Source organism: Syngnathoides biaculeatus, chromosome 18 (assembly GCF_019802595.1).
Source record: "Syngnathoides biaculeatus isolate LvHL_M chromosome 18, ASM1980259v1, whole genome shotgun sequence".
Classification (NCBI taxonomy): Eukaryota; Metazoa; Chordata; class Actinopteri; order Syngnathiformes; family Syngnathidae; genus Syngnathoides; species Syngnathoides biaculeatus.
Genome location: NC_084657.1, coordinates 18745882 through 18764232, shown reverse-complemented (window position 1 = coordinate 18764232; position 18351 = coordinate 18745882). Strand labels below are relative to the sequence as shown.

At 41.2% G+C, this 18351-nt stretch overlaps 1 protein-coding gene across 4 annotated transcripts in view; it reads left to right on the top strand.

The window, feature by feature from the left end:
• Window positions 1–18351, top strand: part of LOC133491592 (glutaredoxin domain-containing cysteine-rich protein 2) — a 27689-nt gene extending 9338 nt beyond the window's left edge. For 2 of the 4 annotated variants that reach the window (XM_061802897.1, XM_061802896.1), the window contains 5 exons: window positions 11740–11801; window positions 12949–13135; window positions 13935–14044; window positions 14902–15111; window positions 17600–18351. In XM_061802897.1, the coding sequence (XP_061658881.1) occupies window positions 11740–11801; window positions 12949–13135; window positions 13935–14044; window positions 14902–15111; window positions 17600–17860 (830 nt within the window). In that variant the 3' untranslated portion in view covers window positions 17861–18351. Of the gene's footprint in view, window positions 1–11610; window positions 11802–12948; window positions 13136–13934; window positions 14045–14901; window positions 15112–17599 lie in introns of all 4 variants that reach the window. The other 2 variants (XM_061802899.1, XM_061802898.1) reach the window with 2 other exon arrangements.

Sequence of the window (18351 nt, the reverse complement as noted above, 5' to 3'; positions counted from 1 at the left end):
GATGCATTATTTGCCTTGAGGATGCTCGTAGAAAAGTACAGAGAAGGTCAGAAGGAGCTACATTGTGTCTTTGTAGATCTAGAGAAAGCCTATGACGGCGTACCAAGAGAGGAACTGTGGTACTGCATCCGTAAGTCTGGTGTGGCAGAGAAGTATGTTAAAATAATACAGGACATGTATGATGGCAGCAGAACAATGGTGAGGTGTGACAGAGGAATTTATGGTGGAGGTGGGACTGCATCAGGGATCAGCTCTGAGCCCCTTCCTGTTTGCAGTGGTAATGGATAGGCTGACAGATGAGGTTAGACTGGAATCCCCTTGGACCATGATGTTCGCAGATGATATTGTCATATGCAGTGAAAGCAGGGAGCATGCAGAGGAACAATTAGAAAGATGGAGACATGCACTGGAAAGGAGAGGAATGAAGATTAGCCAAAGTAAAACAGAATATCTGTGCGTGGATGACAAAAGTGGAGGGGGAAGAGTGAGGCTACAGGGAGAAGAGATAGTGAGGGTGGACGACTTCAAATATTTAGGGTCAACAATCCAGAGCAATGGTGAGTGTGGTAAGGAAGTGAAGAAACGGGTCCAAGCAGGTTGGAACAGTTGGCGAAAGGTGTCTGGTGTGTTATGTGACAGAAGAGTCTCTGCTAGGATGAAGGGCAAAGTTTACAAAACAGTGGTGAGGGCGGCCATGATGTACGGATTAGAGACGGTGGCACTGAAGAAACAACAGGAAGCAGAAATGGAGGTGGCAGAAATGAAGATGCTGAGGTTCTCGCTCGGAGTGACCAGGTCGGATAGGATTAGAAATGAGCTCATTAGAGGGACAGCCAAAGTTGGATGTTTTGGAGACAAGATTCGAGAGAGCAGACTTCGATGGTTTGGACATGTTCAGAGGCGAGAGAGTGAGTATATTGGTAGAAGGGTGCTGAGGATGGAGCTGCCAGGCAAAAGGGCGAGAGGAAGACCAAAGAGAAGGTTTATGGATGTGGTGAGGGAAGACATGAGGGCAGTTGGGGTTAGAGAGGAAGATGCAGGAGATAGGCTAAGATGGCAAAAGATGACACGCTGTGGCGACCCCTAACGGGACAAGCCGAAAGGAAAAGAAGAAGATATATAAATAAAATGCAGATGTATGTCCGGTGGTGGTGTATTTGTCTGTATCCTTTCCAATTAAAATGTAGCATTTCCCATTTTAATATCTTTATTAAATACCTTCCCGCTGTATGATTGCGCCACACTGTCACTTCGTCATCATTGTTTATAGTGAAAAACAACTCCTGCGGGCCATTTGCAATACATCACAGCACATTAAATGTCCTTGTCAGCGGTTCCATATGACCCGTGTATATATTTGCCTCGTCTATGAGACGTTGGTAAGTTTTGCATCATACTTTCATGTCCACTACACAGACACACACACACACCACACACACACACACACACACACACACACACTGACCTGGTCCTGCCATTGATGTAGTGTAGGTGTTTTTTCATCAAATTGTGTCAGTTGGGGCATCCGTGTGTGTGCAGTATTGCTCTGCTGCATGTCAAAGGCTTCAGGACTTTGCTGTGTAAAATGTGTAGGTGGCGCTCAGAGTGATGGCAAGAGAGTGCAAGAGGCGATGATGAAAAATCCTTTGGAATGATTCTTCCGTCCCCCGCCGAAGCCCATTTTAGCCATCCTTGCCTCCGTCTCTTGTCCGTATTCGCCGTGGTTGACTCGTGTTGCAGCTTTTGTGGTGGAACAGTGATGAATAAACCAACGCGGGCTAATTATAACAAACTAGAGCCGATTGGCCAACAGACGTGGAGCAAAGGGCTTTGTGAGACTGTTACATCTTCAATACTTCCATGTTAGAGTAACCAACTACCAAGAACAGAAACAGGGAAACTCCAGCTCTATCATACTTAATGAGGCATAGCTGGACAAGAAATAAGGGGTGGTAAGAAGCTGTTTGGTGGAGACAGTTGGGTCTGATGCAATATGTCTGTTAATCTGTCCATCCATATGTCCACTGAGCCATCCATTGATACATCCATGTCTATTGATCTAATGATCTGTCTGTCCATCCATGTGTAAAATGATATATATATTTTTCATCTGATGTTCCATTAATCATTTGATCTGTCCATAAACCTGTTGGTCTCTAACTCTCAGTCCATGCAGCCGTCTATTGATTGAGTTGTTTTTCCATTTGGCCATCAATCAATCAATCAATCAATCAATCAATCAATCAATCAATCAATCAATCAATCAATCAATCAATTCACTTGTCCGTCTCTGGATCTGTCTGTCAAGCTACCTGTCTGTCTGTCCATCGAATGATTGAGATGTCCGTCTGACTGTCCATGACCATCTGACGCTCCATCCATCCATCCATCCATCGAATGATCGAGCTGTTGCAGTCTCTTCATCTATCAATCTATCTTTTGAGCTGTCCTTCTGTCTAACCTCTTGGTCTCTGTCTATCCATCCATTCTTCCATTCGTGTATGTCTTTTCCCATCCATCTATCCATCCATCCAGTCGTCCGTCCGTCTGTCCATCTAATGATGGAACTGTTGTGGTCTCTTCATCTATCAATCTGTCTATCTTTTGAGCTGTCCTTCTGTCTAACCTCTCGCTCTCTGTCTATGCATCCATTCTTCCATTAGTGCATGTCTTATTCCATCCATCCATCCATCCACCTGGTTAAATATTGGTCCATCCATCTATTGTCGCAGTTTGGTGGAAGGTCGAAGTTGATACTGAGCTCGATAAAGCCGGAAGAGTTTCAGCATTAGTTTCATCTTCCATTGACTGGAAAGTAGCCTGGTGACTAAACAACCTTTACTAACAGATAATCATCACCAATTTTGTCCTCACTTGTGTTAATATCTGGGCCTTAGATAAACTCTAACCATTAGTGTAAGCATTTCAAGAAATACTGGAAATCACGTGTAGCCACCAAGGTCTGATCTTTTAAAACAAAGCATGTATAGTGTGAACAAGTTTTAAAAATATGGGGAAAAAAATAAACAAAAACCAAGCAGCCTCATCTCTCTTCAAAGACGAATGCAGCCTGCGATCATGCGAGCGTGTCCAATCTAGCAAGCGAGTCTCTTCAGAGGATGACATGTCACTCAAAGGCAGACAAAAACAATGAAGCGCAATGGAGCGTTGACTGTGCCGACTGTTGGGGTGTCAGTCAGCATGCGAAGGACATACACCGATATGCAGGATGCAGAAATTTGTGCGACGCTGATACACCGCCATGAGCAGCCAGCCCATCATCTGTGTGGAAAAGTTCACTCAAATCAAGTACGGGATAGAAATCAAGAGCCAATAGTGATGGCAGGGAAATGAAACAAAGCAACAAAACACTGTTCAAGTGAGAGAGTGACAGTTTGTTGTGTTCACCGTAAATGAGTAAATAAATACATTCAATTACAGAGCCTCGTTCATGTTGTCAGGAAACATCATAATTTAGGGCCGGGCGGGAAAATTAATAACTCAGCTAAGTAGACTTACAAAATAGGTTGAATCAAAACTTCTGTTTCAACGCTATGTCAGGACTAAAAAAAACAACTGTAACACAAATTTATTGCAGATGGACACAGTTTTGAGCCAGTGATGAACTTTGCCAAAACCAACAAAGGAGCATCTGTAAGTGATTTTTAAGACACTGTTCAGTGTGTAATGCACATATGACATGATAAATTTGAGTGAGCTCATTTGTATTTTATTTTTTATTTTTACTTAATTTGATAATCGCCAGCAATCTAACACTAATCGTGATCGCAAACCATTTAGCATTTTGCTGTAACAAATTCTGTGCACCAGACGTCTACATTTCCCGCAGTACCAACATGTGCCGTTGAAGGATTTAAGTCAATCCCTCAAAAATCACAATACAACTCATGTTAGTGATTTAAAAAAAAAAACATACAATTTCATCTGCCTGCCGGTTATTTATGCATTCAAGTCTATCAATATAGCTCTGCTTATCATCCGTTTATGAACTATTTGGCTATCGGTACATCTGTTAGTCCGTCTATACATCCGTTTAATTATTAAGCGGTCGGTCTGTTTCTCAATTTATTGATGTTTCTAGCAATCTGTGTGTCCATCCATCCATTTGTTTATCCTCCATCAATTTGTACATCTGTTCTTCCATACTATGTCTTACAGTCTATCCAACCATGCATTCATCCATCCATCTTTCTGTCTTTTAATCGATCAATCAATCAAATCAATCAATCAATGTCTTTCTGTCTATCCATCTGTAAGGCACTTTGCATTTTGGACTGCCGTTTAAGTTGCCAAATACAGTTTCCTGCCCTATAATGGGTGGACAAAAATAAATGGCCTTGTGATCACAGAGAGAACTCTGAATTTATGGTACACTACACATCTCCGACAAGGTCCCATTTTATTAGAACCCATTGGAGCAGGAAGAAAAAAAGTGAGGAATGCGAAGCAGGCTCCAGAGTGAAAATCCCTGGAAAGAATCTTAGGACAGAAGCACATCGAGAAAAAGACAAATATCTACGAAAGCAAAAAATGACAGCACAAAGGATAAAGCACAGAAAACATAGAGCCACCAGCGTATGGTGGAGCAGGGGGTTTAAAGTGAGAAGCCATCGAAGTGGGGGACAAGGAGAGCGACAGAGTGAGGAATAAAACTCCAAGTGAATCAAATGGAGCGCAAAACAAATGAGATCCAAAGGAATCTGCTGCAGCTCAGATCCCACATGACAGACGGGTAGGCGAGTGAGGCGAGTTATTTAAAGCTCTAACATGTTCTCTTTGTTGCCAACAACAACAACCATGAAGAGCTCAGTGCTCCATTGCTATAAAGAGACAATTGTATCTGAAATGATACAAGAGGTCTTGGAACTGTGACATCGTTTTAGGTTCCAAACTAGTTTTTTGTTTCATTCGCATCGCTCTGTGGGTGGTAGGCCTTAGATGTAGATACAGCTGTAGAAGTACTTGCTTGTTTAAAAAAGTCAAGAAATAATGATTCAAATCCTGTACCCGATATACATATGTTAAACTAAAAAGTGAAAATGTAAATATTTTTACTGGCTGTCATATTCAATATGTGTTTTAGGTTATGTCTGCCTCCTGTTGAGATTGGAAATTCAGTGCAGTCCTGACACTTGATAAGGACAAACTATTAAAAATGAACTCAAATGTGCTTTAAAAATGTTACCACTCCCTTTTGTATGACCTTAATGAGTTTATATGTGTAAAAAATTGCAGAACAAACAAGTTACTGCTGTATCTGCAGGATTTAGACAGTTTCTTAATGGTCTAGTAGTTTAACGATGAGTTGTTTGTTCGTGTGATTATTGTCTGGTGTATTTGCACATTGACATGGGCTGAAGTTCAAATTTCCCACAGTGGTTGTTTCAATGTTGAGAGAACAATTGTTGGAAAACAAATCATTTTAAGAGGGGAGGGGGATGAGGTTTTGGCAGTATGTTTGTGATAGGCAAGGTCGTAAATATTATGCATTTTGGCTCATGCAGGAGGCTTATTCTGGGTAATGGCGTAATCCATCACTTTTGCTCTCTGATACACGGAACATTATCTCGGGAAGAGCGTGGATGAAATAAGCATCCGGGCTCCATCAGAAAGGAAAATTTCCCCAACACATTGGCAGTCAATTTGTCCACTTCATTCATTTTTTTTCCCCCCAAGTGAAAAATCCCTCATGTCATTCCTTCATACAGTCGTACCTCTAAAGCGCAAAATGATCCCTGTTTGACTTCCTAGTTTTATAATCTCTAACTTTTTCTTGTAGAAAAGATTTCCCAAGTGAATTGATTTATTGTGTAGAACTTTTGTTGGGCGTCTTTTTTTTATATTATAGTGCTTGTCCTCATTAGTTTCACGGTCGAACTAGAGCAGGTCCCAGCGGACTTTGTAAGAGAAGCAGGCTACACCCTGAACCCGCAACCTGTGACGCAGTGACAGAAGCAGCGAGAACGCTACACTGCAACGTTTATTATATAAAGAAGTGGTGACCAGACTACAGCCCGGGAACATTTCGCAGCATGCCATCCATTTTTAGTGGACAGTACTATTAATAATTCAATTAAATATTTCCCTTTTCAAAAGAAATAGCAAGAATTGCAATGTGTTGTAGTTTCTGCTCTGTGCCATGGTCCAAATTGTCAAACACATCACAAAAATTCTGCTCAGGAAGTAAACACTGACTTAAAACCTGCCACTTACCATAATACCATATAGATGACTCTTTTCTATTTTCAGTTCCAAATGTCAAGATTCAGCTGCTACACAGTGCAGGGGCGAATCTAGTCTGGTAGGAGGCATGGACAAATCCTGAAAAATCCCAAAATGTTTGCCATATCAACTACAATATAAAGCTGTAATGTAGCAGTAGAGGAATTCATTCACAAAAATGATTAAAGGGAGTCCTCGGGTTAAGACGGTTTCGACTTTACAACGCCCATCCCCCTGTCCGCCATATTGTCTGGCTATTGCTTGTCCGTGTTTGCGCGCCGGGAGTATCTTCGCTAGTTTCGCCCTCCTTTTTAGACATGATCGCCCCAAAGAAGAAAGCTTTGTCTTTTAGCAATGCTTCTGCAGCCAAAAGAAAATCCATTACCATGGAAATGAAGCTCAAGATCATAAAAAGATTGGAGGAAGGAGAGACACCAACACCACCAAGGCTTCAGTCGTTCGACCATTGTGCCAATTATTAAAGACAAAACCTGTATTTTAGCACATGTGAAGGGTTCTGTTCCTATGTCGGATACAATGATCACAAAACAAGGTTCTTTGAGACTTGTTGAGATGGGGAGGATTGAGGACCAGGATCCTTCGCAATAGCTAAGCGCAGCCTCCCCTTCTTCTTCTCATCCACCTCTCAGCAGTAATCCTAAGTACATCATCTTGTTTATTTCAATGTATTTGTTTTTTTATACAAAGTATTTTGATTTAAATTCTGACATTAATGGCAGAATCCGAGTTATGTTGAAATTCCAGTCAAATCGCTACTCTAGGAATGGATATCAGTCGTATACCGAAGACCCCCTGTACTTGTGCTGCTTTATGAGAAGTGTTCCTGCTCTATGAAGCAAGTAGATAAATATATGTTGACTTATACATTTTAACCCTGGGGCCTGTATCCACTCTAAAAATGATTTTTAAGATACTGCCGTCAAAAAGAAATTAATCTTGAAAGTCAGTGAGCCGAGGTCGCCACGGCAACAACAACAGCCAACCATTGCAGTTACAATGGGTCTTTTGTCCGAAGATGAAACAGAAGTGGAGTGTAGAGACTGGAAGAAGACTCAGAACTAGTCTTTTTTTTTTTTTTTTATTATTTCCAGGAATTTACAGACACTAGTAGCACCCTTCACCTAATTGAGTCTTCAATCTGGCCCCGGCAAAATATTCGTTTGCCATCTGCTTTGGATTTTGATTGGCACACTAATTAAGATGAGGACCTTTAAATGTTCCAGTTAAAAAGTTTCCGCCGTGGATCACATTTCTGTTGAATGGCAGTCTAATCGAATTGTTTTAAATTTTAGGATAAAATCTTTCACTCACTCTGTTGTTTAGTTTACTCACAAATAAATTTTCAACAATAAATACTGAACAAACAAAAATGCAACACTTTTTTTTGCTCCCATTTTTCATGAGGTGAACTCAAAGATCTATGTGGACAAAAATTCCCTTTCCCTAAATTATTGTTCCTAAATTTATTGCAATCGATGTTCGTGAGCAGATCTCGTTTGCTGAGATAATCCATCCACCGGAGCCTCTGTTGCTGCCTACAAGAAAATGTCTGACACATATCGGTCAAAACTTGCGACATCTGTGACCTCCCAATCCAAATAGTAGAGTCCTGTTGACGTTTTGAAAATGTTTTAATAAAGAAGTAATCTGGTACAAAACACATCCATGGTGAACCTATAATTTTCCACATTCCTTTTACATTTAAGTCATGATATGAACACTTTCTCCTGGAGCAGAATTAAAAATGATCCTGTCATCTTGAGTTCGGCAACCTTCTAAAAACACACTAAAATGAGTGACTTGAACCATGACTGGTACTTTTCTCTACTGATCCGCCATTAAAGAAAAATAACACACGGATCCAAAATGAAACACAAAGATATGAGAATTGTTCCTTTTTTCAATTTTTGTCTTGATGAAAATATTCCCCCTACTCTGTAATCCAAAATGGTTTTGTCCTTTTCCGCCCCTGATACCCAAATAGTATTTTTTTGTCAACTTCATGTCAAGGTATCAACTTTTTATGTTGTATTTTTCTTCACGTAACCTTCAGTCGGCGTGTAGGTGACATGATTTCAGACTTGTATGCTCTTTCACATCAATCTGCACTTCATCACTCCTCCCCTCTACCTCCTTGGTTGCCCTCGTAGTCTCATCCATCTCCTTTCCTGCTTTCCTCCCTGCTTCCATCTGTCTTTCAACCCATCGTTCGTACTCGCTCATATTCTTCCTTCCTGTCACAGAACCGCCTGCAGGCACAGCCAGTTCTGGAGTGTGAAGTTTTGGTGCATTGGGAGGCCACTTTTTTTTTTTTTTTTTTTTTTTAAATTTACACCTGCACAGTCTAATGATATCCATTCCTGATATTTTTGAAGGAAATGTTTTTACAATTCAAAGCAGTACTTAAAGCTAATTTCTGCAAAGCAAAACTCAATGCAGCTCTGCTAACCTTTTGGCTTTGCCATAATAGCAGAAGCACTGCACCCTTGTGGGTGTTTCTGCATGATTTTGCCCATGCATGATAACTTCTGAGACCATACAGTTGGGCAGCTGGATGCTTGAAAGGAGAAGGTGTAGGGGTGACTCTGATGTTAATCAGTCCCATTATTACGTAATCATAGAGCGAAAGTGCTGAACGACTTCAACACTTTTTTTTAGGCTTTTTTTAGGCAGACGACAAAAGATTGACTTATTTAATTTCACACTTGATGGGCGGCAAGGCGCTGTGGTGACCTTATTTGTATACAAACAGTAAAAAAGTACATTTCCATAATATGTCACCTTTAAATTTCTGCTTTTATAAAGAGAACAATGCTCTGTAGCGACCCTGTCAAAGTGAGAGAAGGCTATTCATTTCTTAGTGAGTTTTTTAGTTGTACAACTGCACTGCAGTCGCGCTTTACCCTTGAGAATGCACTCAAAATAGCTCAGTGGGTGCCTTTTTTCTTTCCCTTTTTATATGCTTTACCCATGTATGGTGAGAAGTATGCCGACAAAGCATGGTCAAGGAGTCAAAACGCGACACAAAGAAGTTACAAAACATAAGAGGACAGCCTGGAAACTGTTGTGAGAATGCCTGATAAAAAGCATCGCATGATGAATGGATGGTGTGAGCTGTAAAAGATGAACTGGAAGTAAAAAAATAAAATAAACAAACTAAATATACAGTTATGGTATACTCATAAAATATGAGGCATAGACAGACAACAAAAACTGGACAAAATCCAGGCACAACTTCAACGGTTCCTCCAGATAACAGTGACCCGACATACGACCTTTACAAAATACGAGCTGTCGAGCTGTTTTTTTTTTTTTTTTTTGCTTTGACTTGCCAAATTTGACAACTCACTGAACAAACAAAATGATTTCAAACGGTCTCCTGCCACTCTCAACTGCGGGTTACTGTCAAACTAAACATTAAATAAAGGGGATTACACTTTGTGTATTCAATACAACCCCATAGTCTCCGCTAACTTAATCCTGACATATAATGGGAAAGTCTATGGGCACAAGGGCTAACAATTAGCATGTGGTGGTGTTGTTAACATTTAGACAACAGAAACCTGAACACAAACTTCTTCTTCTATCTTGGAGTAGTTAACGTCTTGAACATTTACATTCACACAAATATCACCAGATATTTTCAACAATTCCTGTCACCTTGCACTTGTCAGCTATCCAGAAGGACATTTGACATTTTGCAAGCATCTAACACACACAAGCACACACATGGACATTATGCTCCAAAGAATACAAAATAATTCCACACCGCGATGTAGAACGTGTGACAGCTTTTGTATTCTGGCGTAAACAACATGATGCGAGGCAGTGACGCGTACGGCAACTCAACACGCGTGCACCTGCTGAACTTCTGATGCACCCGACGTGACGACATCGTGTCGACGCTCGTAGTGAACGGCAATGCCAATGACAGAACTGACGCAGAGCGTGAAGCGTTCACGTTGGACACTGTGACCAATTTATGGGATATTTGGCTTTGCCGGGAGATTTCAGCTTGAACATAAAATGCACTCTAACTTTTGAATGCTCATGGCCAATGTATCATCAGTGCTTGTTTTTTTTTGAACAACACACTGTTGTCAATGTTAAATTTTACAATAGGTTTTCATCATTTCTGATGACGTTCACTTCTATGTGTTTTTGTGACATTCAGCTGCAACCTCTGACCCTCTCAGAACTGACACCATCCTAAAGGAAGGCTCACAATGTGCAAGCTACTGTTAATTAAAATGTAAATAGCAAAATGAAGGGAACAGATTGACTACCAAAATTAATCAAAGCAGGGAATTTATTGATCAATTCATGAATTAAACACCTGTTGTGAATGTTCTCATTTCGCTGCTTTTGTCAACAGTTTGGAAGCTCATCCAATAGTTTAGAGAAAGTCAAACTAAGTTTTTATGTAAAGGTTGTCGTGCATTTTAGGTTCATTCAGAAATGTCAGCCAAAAATAATTATCATTTTAAGATGTGTTATCTTATTTATTTTTTAAATGTATTATTATTTTTTAAATCACACGATCACATATTTTAAAAAATACAATTATCTGGAACCAGTTAAAATAAAAATATTTGATAAATGTTTTAAAAGTAAATTCAGTGTTAACCTATGTATAATTCTTCATGTTTTCTATTATATGTTTTCATTATTTATTCTGTTTTATTCCAAATAATTGCTCAACCAATTAAAGTATTACTCCTGGTCCTAATATAATAATTATAGTAGGAAGCAGAATGCAATTCTGCGCAACCATATAGTAGTTTTACAGTATTTGTTCTTTGTCTAAATTAATTTCTCAATGTATTTGCATTTTGTTTTTCTTCCTCTGAGATTTATTGAACCAAAATATTAGACACACCTCTGAAAATATAGTAGTGCAGTTCTTACACCAAGACAAACTACAGTCACAACACCAAACATATTATTATTAAATGAGTAACAGACCACAAAGAATTTTTGATACAGCGTTAGAATGTGCAGGTACGTATACCTCATATTGCGCCTGGTGGCGTATTTACAATACAACACTGACACCCAACTTCATTGACAGGTTGTGTTCTGTTGTGTAACAACTCCCACACAGTAACACTCATGCACACACAAACACACACACTTCTATTCCAGCAGTCATCACTATTTGATGACTGAGGTTCCGGTTTCTTCACTGCCCTTTGGTACACATGAACCAGGTGTGAATAATTTAAAGTACTTACCAATAAATGTGGACCAATGGTAGCACATTGTTAAACACAAGAAGCACGGCGCACACACTTCTGGATACACGAGAAAAATAAGGGCACCATCCACCCACCTTGGCGCTCGCAGCTCTTCAGCAGGAATCTCATCCCGGCTGTGGTCACTCTTGCCGTTCATCACAAGAGGCGGCGCGGTGACTGCTAAATGCTGACGTTCTCACCTTGTGGACTGACCCGCCTGCTCTCTGCATCCTATCAGTCGTCATGGAGGAACCACAGAGAAAAAAGACTCAGCCACATGAAGGCACCAAACCTAGAAAGGTGAGTTATCTGGGGAGAGTCTGCCAAATGCTTGTTGTTGCGCTGTCAGAAAAGTGGCACAAAAAGGTCCGAGCATCACATCATCGCTGTGGCCGCCTGGTCCACAACAAAAAGCAAGAAAATTCACCTTAAATTGATTCACAGTTAACTTAAAATGTGTTTTTGCAATTCTTAAACAGATTAAAATGTAAAGCAATACTCAATGGACATTGCTACAAATGTTAACGTAAAAAAAAATCCACCTCCACTTGTCAGGCTGATTGGTATCTGCTCGCTATCGGGTGGCTGGAGGAGGGGGGGGGGCATCGATTAAACTGTCGGTTCTATAGGACAGTTTGTTGTTAACTAGTGAGAACTCACTTGTGAGCAATTAGCCTTAAAATGGTAAAAAAAAAAAAAACATGCATATTAGGTGAAATGAAGACTTAGGGCTCTATTTTTGTGAACGACCAACTGCGTCAGCATACAAAAGCTTATCCGGATTTTCGTGCAAGGCCTAGCTACACGTTTTTGCCACTTTCACAGACCGGTCATGTGACAATTTGCTGGCTGAAAGTCAGTCTAAACTTGTTCCTCATTATTATTCTAACTTTTTCTGGAAAGTAGACTGCTGGTCTGAAGTGATTTTGTAGAATTACATGTAGGTGCATTGAGGCATGTTTTTTAGAGAAAATGTTTTTCTTCAAAAATTAAACAAAATACTGTACAAGAGAAAAGAACCATGGCTATAGTTGATCTAATTTTGCAAAACTAATGTTAGATTTGGATTCCACACATCCAAATTGTCCTAAAATAAAAGAGATAAATTTGATGTGTTCCCCAGTGTTAAGGACACTCTACGCTGCTTTATTTTACGATTGTGATGCTTGGAGGAGAAAATACTTTTGGACTCAACACTTATATATATTGAGATATTTCTCAATATATTTTCAATCACAGTCTGTCTTGTACGCAAGTAAAAAAAAAAAAAAAAAGACGAGATGAAAGACCGCACTCCGAGTACGCACCTCCCATAATAGATCAAACCGTTGCTCTTTTCACTGATAAGCATCTCAGCTACCAAGCAACTGCACCGACTCATCACTTTGCAACGGTACACTTCGTACGGTACATACTGTAAAAGCCCACTCCACTCCCAAACCACCAGGTCAGGTTCAAATTGGCGTCGTCTTACAGCGGCCGGGTCCTGAAGCACGTGTACGAGGACGGGCAGGAGCTGGACAGCCCCGAGGAGAAGTACCCCCACAGCTTCCTCCCACACGGCAAGATAACACCCAGCCACCTGGAGATGGAGCAGCTGTGCGGTTTTGAGGAGCCTCCGTTGGCGCGGCAGGGTGGGTTGTTATCGTTATGGCAACAAAGTGCTCCGCTGGCTCATATAAAATGGATGGCTGCACTTAGCCTTGCTTGGGAGGGCCTCTGTCAATGAAGCTGGAAGCATCAGAGCTCAGAAAAGGCTGCTTTTATCCGAGCTCCTGCAGCAAACTCGCTCTAGGTTTGCATGAATTAAACGAAGCAGATTGCCTTAGTCGGAACGGAATTGTGCGATTGCGTGGCTGCTTCTTGATAGTGAGATAAGTGATGCACTCCTGCTTTATTAACTTCACAATCTAATGAGTCAATGCCACAACAAATCACAAATAAGTCGTACTGAAATTTGTTTTGAATTTTGTGTTCCTCTCACATTAACATAACCCCATTCCTTGATGATTGATGAATTACTATTACTCGAAAATATACACCAAATAATGAAATGACATTTTGCAAAAGTTGAGGAAGCCTAACAGTTTTTAATTAATAAATAGTTCACGTGAAAATTTTGTTATGGTCACTTTTACATGTACATTTTCAAACTAATTTTCTTCCATTTAGAATTGAATTTTGAATTTTTCATCGTTTTGCGACTGTAGTTCAAACATCAGTCATAAAAAGGGCAAAAGTTTGGAAGCAGTATTCTAATGCTTAACAAAACCGACCATGTGTCCAGATTGTACCTTGTACAATTGTGGGGGTTTACAAAGGATTATTATTTTTACATTATTATCACGGCGGATTGTAAATTGAAAGGCTGTAGCAGCGTATGTTGTGTCGGGGGGGATGAGAGCGGCGAACATGTTGTTTTTGTGCGCCCAGGTGTCGAGCCCCCAGCAGGGCTCATTGCCCAGAGAGTCAACGTGTACAGAGGAATGGGAAACTACAAGGCATCTGTGGGCCAGACCAACCAAACAGATGGAAACACTAAAGTAAGCATTGCAACTCTGCGGCTCGGCGGTGACATGAATTCAAATCTATTCATAGTTTTAACTGCGCTACATTGTGGAGCGGTCACATGGCAGAGGCTACTTGTTTCTGATACCGAGCAGAGAACTAATTACCAACATACGTCAAGACCCCACACTTTAATTTTGAGGAACAACGTTTTAGTGAGCAACAGAATTCGGAAGACAGAAGACAAATCCCTGTACAATTACAATAGATTTTGGTTGGAAGGGGGACAAAATGGCAAAACAATTAACAGGCGAACACAGCAACAACAAGGAAGGCGACGCTTTAGTGACAATATCCGGGGGGGCCTGCTGGCTTAATGTCAGCTTCATCTGCCACACAGGAAGCCACAATCTTATCACATTTATCAGCAAAAGACAGCAAAGTGGATTTTATACCAGGGCTGGATTTCTCTATAGGGGGCGTTTAGGGTTCACAGACTTTGCTGCTCCTCTCTATACCCCCCCCCTCCCCACGCTTTTCTTTCTTCAAAAGACAGACTCCGCTGGAGCACAATGCTCCTTATCTGATTGTCATTTCACCATGTTTGAAAAATGCAAATGACTGCAGGTATCTGCACCCCAAGAGATAAAAAGGAAGTGTGAATGATAAGTAAGAGAAAGTGTTGGATGACAGTTTTGAGGATTGTTTTGAACCCCCGCTTTACTGATAATAAAACCGCATGTGTCCTGATATTAGCTGTACAAATGTAATGATCATAATATAGAGGATTCACAGTATTCAGCAAAATGAAAGTATATGATTCTACACACGTATATCTTTATTTTACAACCATATTTAGTATAAATTTTTCATATATCCTGTTTGCGCCCAGTCGTCAGTGTTGGACTTTGGAAGGATCATCATCTACACCAGCAACCTGCGCATCGTTCGGGCGCCGGCAAGGAAGACCGACGTGTCACGCCTCGGTGCAGCGCACGCTGTGACCGCGGAGGAACACCGGCGTGCCCGTGAGAGGGACAACAGGAGGCGAGCCAAGGCCCCGGGCACCCAAGAGGTTGAGCGGCAAACGGCGACGCACGAGGTGATGATCCTCAAACGCAAAGTATTCGTCTCCATTTGTGTTTCTCGCTTTCCACATTTGCTCATATTTCCCTGCACTCTGTCTCCGTGCACTCTGGACTCTCTATAGAGATTACAAAGCATGTGTAACTATATTACTGTCATTTCCCCCCTCTGTCTCTTCTGATGTTTCTTTGGACCACTTTCGTGGGGTGCACACAGACTGACAATCAGGCCTAATTTGTGCATTTTCTTCTCCTTTGTGATCAAAGTCAGCAAAGACTTGATTGTGGGATGTCTCTACGAAGTTACCCTGAGTTATTATCCTGTGCTGTGATGTGTCTTAAGGAAGCGGTCAGGGCAGACAATCATAAATGTTCAACCTCTTCAATTTTTACGATCACAAATCCGGATGTGTCTATCCAGCACATTGTAGAGGAGAGATTAATATATGTTCCACGATCGGCTAATCACTCAAAATTATCATTTAGGACCTTTGCTGAATTTAGCCAGAAGGAGAAATTCTCAGATGATTCTTAATCAATGGTATGTGTGCCCTGCTTTAGTTCCTTCTTCCTCATCTCCTTGAGGGATTGCCTTTCTCTTTGCCTTTACACTCCCCCCCACCCCCTATCTTGTTGCTTTCCCATTTTTCTCAGAAGAGAAAACTTGCTTTCTGCTTGTTTTTTTTTTTCTCTCTCACGTTGCCAATTTTCTCTCCTACTCGGCTGTGCGAAGTCCAGGAGTTAATCTTCTTTTGTGATTCCCCCATTTCTAGCGTAGAGTTTCAATGGGTTTGCAGACATTTTGCATTTGTTAAGACAATCTGGAGTTACATTTCATAGTATATATTTATTTATATACACAACAGCGCAATCATCTAGTCTGGGGGGAAGTAAAGAAAAAGAAAAGAAGACTAATGTATCGTTTGGCTTGTAAAACCTCTGTGGCTGTTAGAAATAGGATTTTAAGCAAGGAACGTACAATGATATGAGCATCGGGGAAAAAGTTACACCGCTGTACCGTTAATGTCACAATGTAATCAATACATTTCTTATTCCTGGCTGATCTCTATCACCCGAGTTTTAAGAAAGACCGGGAAATGCCCAAAAGCGACGATGAATATGTAACAAGTTTGGACAAGTTATTTGCTGTGCTTAATACCTGTCCTCAATATAAGTCACTAGTCTTTCGCATAATTTTAATTTGTAACCACAACATCATGGTTTGAATTCCATGGAGGAAAAAAAGATTTGTTGGTCAATTCAATGCATAACAAGTAAAAATGAAAAAAAACATTGTGAGGCTTCCAGAGGTGACGATTAAGCCAAGCTTCCTGGATATCCTATCAAAATTAATAGATTCCCTGCAGTATCTATGTTTATTTTCTTCTGTGACCAAGCTTGCAACTCAGTTTACTCATTTATCAAAACAGTTTGGAAAAAAAGTGAATATAAAGTATTTATAAAGTGCAATTAATCAAAATGTTTCTCAAACACACACATTAGGGCTGAACTGATTAGTCGACTTAAATACTGCATCTTGACATTTAAAGCTTGACGTCAATGTAACGCTAGCCACATTTTTGGCATCCTGACTCCATTCGGACAATGTATGGATGACTTTTGACTGATCTGTCTGCTGCGGAGCGGCACGGTGGTAAAGCGTTGGCCTCACGGTTCTGAGTTCCCGGCTTCGATCTCGGACCCGCCTGTGTGGAGTTTGCATGTTCTCCTCGTGCCTGCGTGGGTTTTCTCCGGGCACTCCGGTTTCCTCCCACATCCCAAAAACATGCAACATTAATTGGACACTCTCACTCGACTGTTTGTCTCAATGTGCCCTGCGATTGGCTGGCAACCAGTTCAGGGCTGCCCGTTGACAGCTGGGATAGACTCCAGCACTCCCCGCGACCCTTGTGAGGATAAGCGGCAAAGAATATGTCTGGATGGATGGTGAAAAGCCCAACACACACACAAACACTGTAGTATCCATGTAATGCGTGCCTTTAAAAGGGTCTGGTCAAGTGAGCATCATCAGGAGCCCCGACTGCAGCTCCAGGTGGCTGTTTATCACTTGGATTTCACACTGCTCCTTGCAAGTGTTTTCATTTTGTACTTGGCTGCTTGTCCGGTTCAGTCAACGACTGAAACACTATCGGTGACTGCCGCGTTTCCTTTTTTTTTTTGTCCACTTTACTTAAGCATATTTGAAGATTGGTCATAATTGGATTATTTTCTGACAAAAAAAAGCAAAAAACCAAAACTGACTGAGTAATGGATCATACCTCGCAAAATTTTCAATGCTATTGATCATATTGCACGGAGCACCCAGATGCTTCCCCCCTTCACACACGGAAGGGCCAGAACTGAGGTTCAAATCTCCAAAATGGGACGTAGACAGACGTACTGACCAATGGGCCAAGGCTCATATTTGAATCCAAACCACTTCAGGTCTTGCACTGATTTCTATTTTACTTGTGTCCTATTACTTGTTCTTCTACCACTTATCAGTGCATGCGCCCAAGCTCCCCTTGTGATCTCCAGGAGATGGACGGCTGCCAGCTCTGCGGCGGCTCGGGCCGCACGCCGTGCTCGCTCTGTCACGGCAGCAAGCTGTCCATGCTGGCCAACCGCTTCAACGAGTCCATCAGCGATCTGCGCTGTCCGGCCTGCTACCCTCACGGCCTGGAGAGGTGCCAGGCATGTGCCGGCAAATCGCGGTTTTTGCCCACTGCTCGTGCCCGGCGTGGAGGGGAGCCAGCCAGCCAGTGAATGGAAGTGTCTTTGACGCTCAAGTGTGTGTCCAGGCGGCACTGTTGCTTAATCCCAAATGTTCATGGCAGGGTTTCAAGCGTAAACCATGGCTGAATAGGGGAATTATGACTGTGCAGCACGCTCGTAAAATACATTTTACTCTGTGCGGTGAACATAATCCCCCATTTTGTGCAGGTCACATTATTTTCCATCCCTGCTTGGCTTAATTAAAATGATGCAAAAATTAAGAGATGTGTTTTACGTAGTATGAACCTATTTATTATTGATTGAAGCAATATCTCTGCACCAGAATCAAGCATTATTTATAGGCTACTTACATCATGTGTTGTATGCTATTTCCGAGGGAATGAGATGGATGCTCAGCATTTTGAAAGCCTTTTTAACAATAATAATTGAAATAATTGTCATATTAGAAGTGTGTAATAGATTGCAGGGCCATTTGATGTTTTTTTTTTTTTCACAAAATAGTTCTGATTGAATTCTCGAGA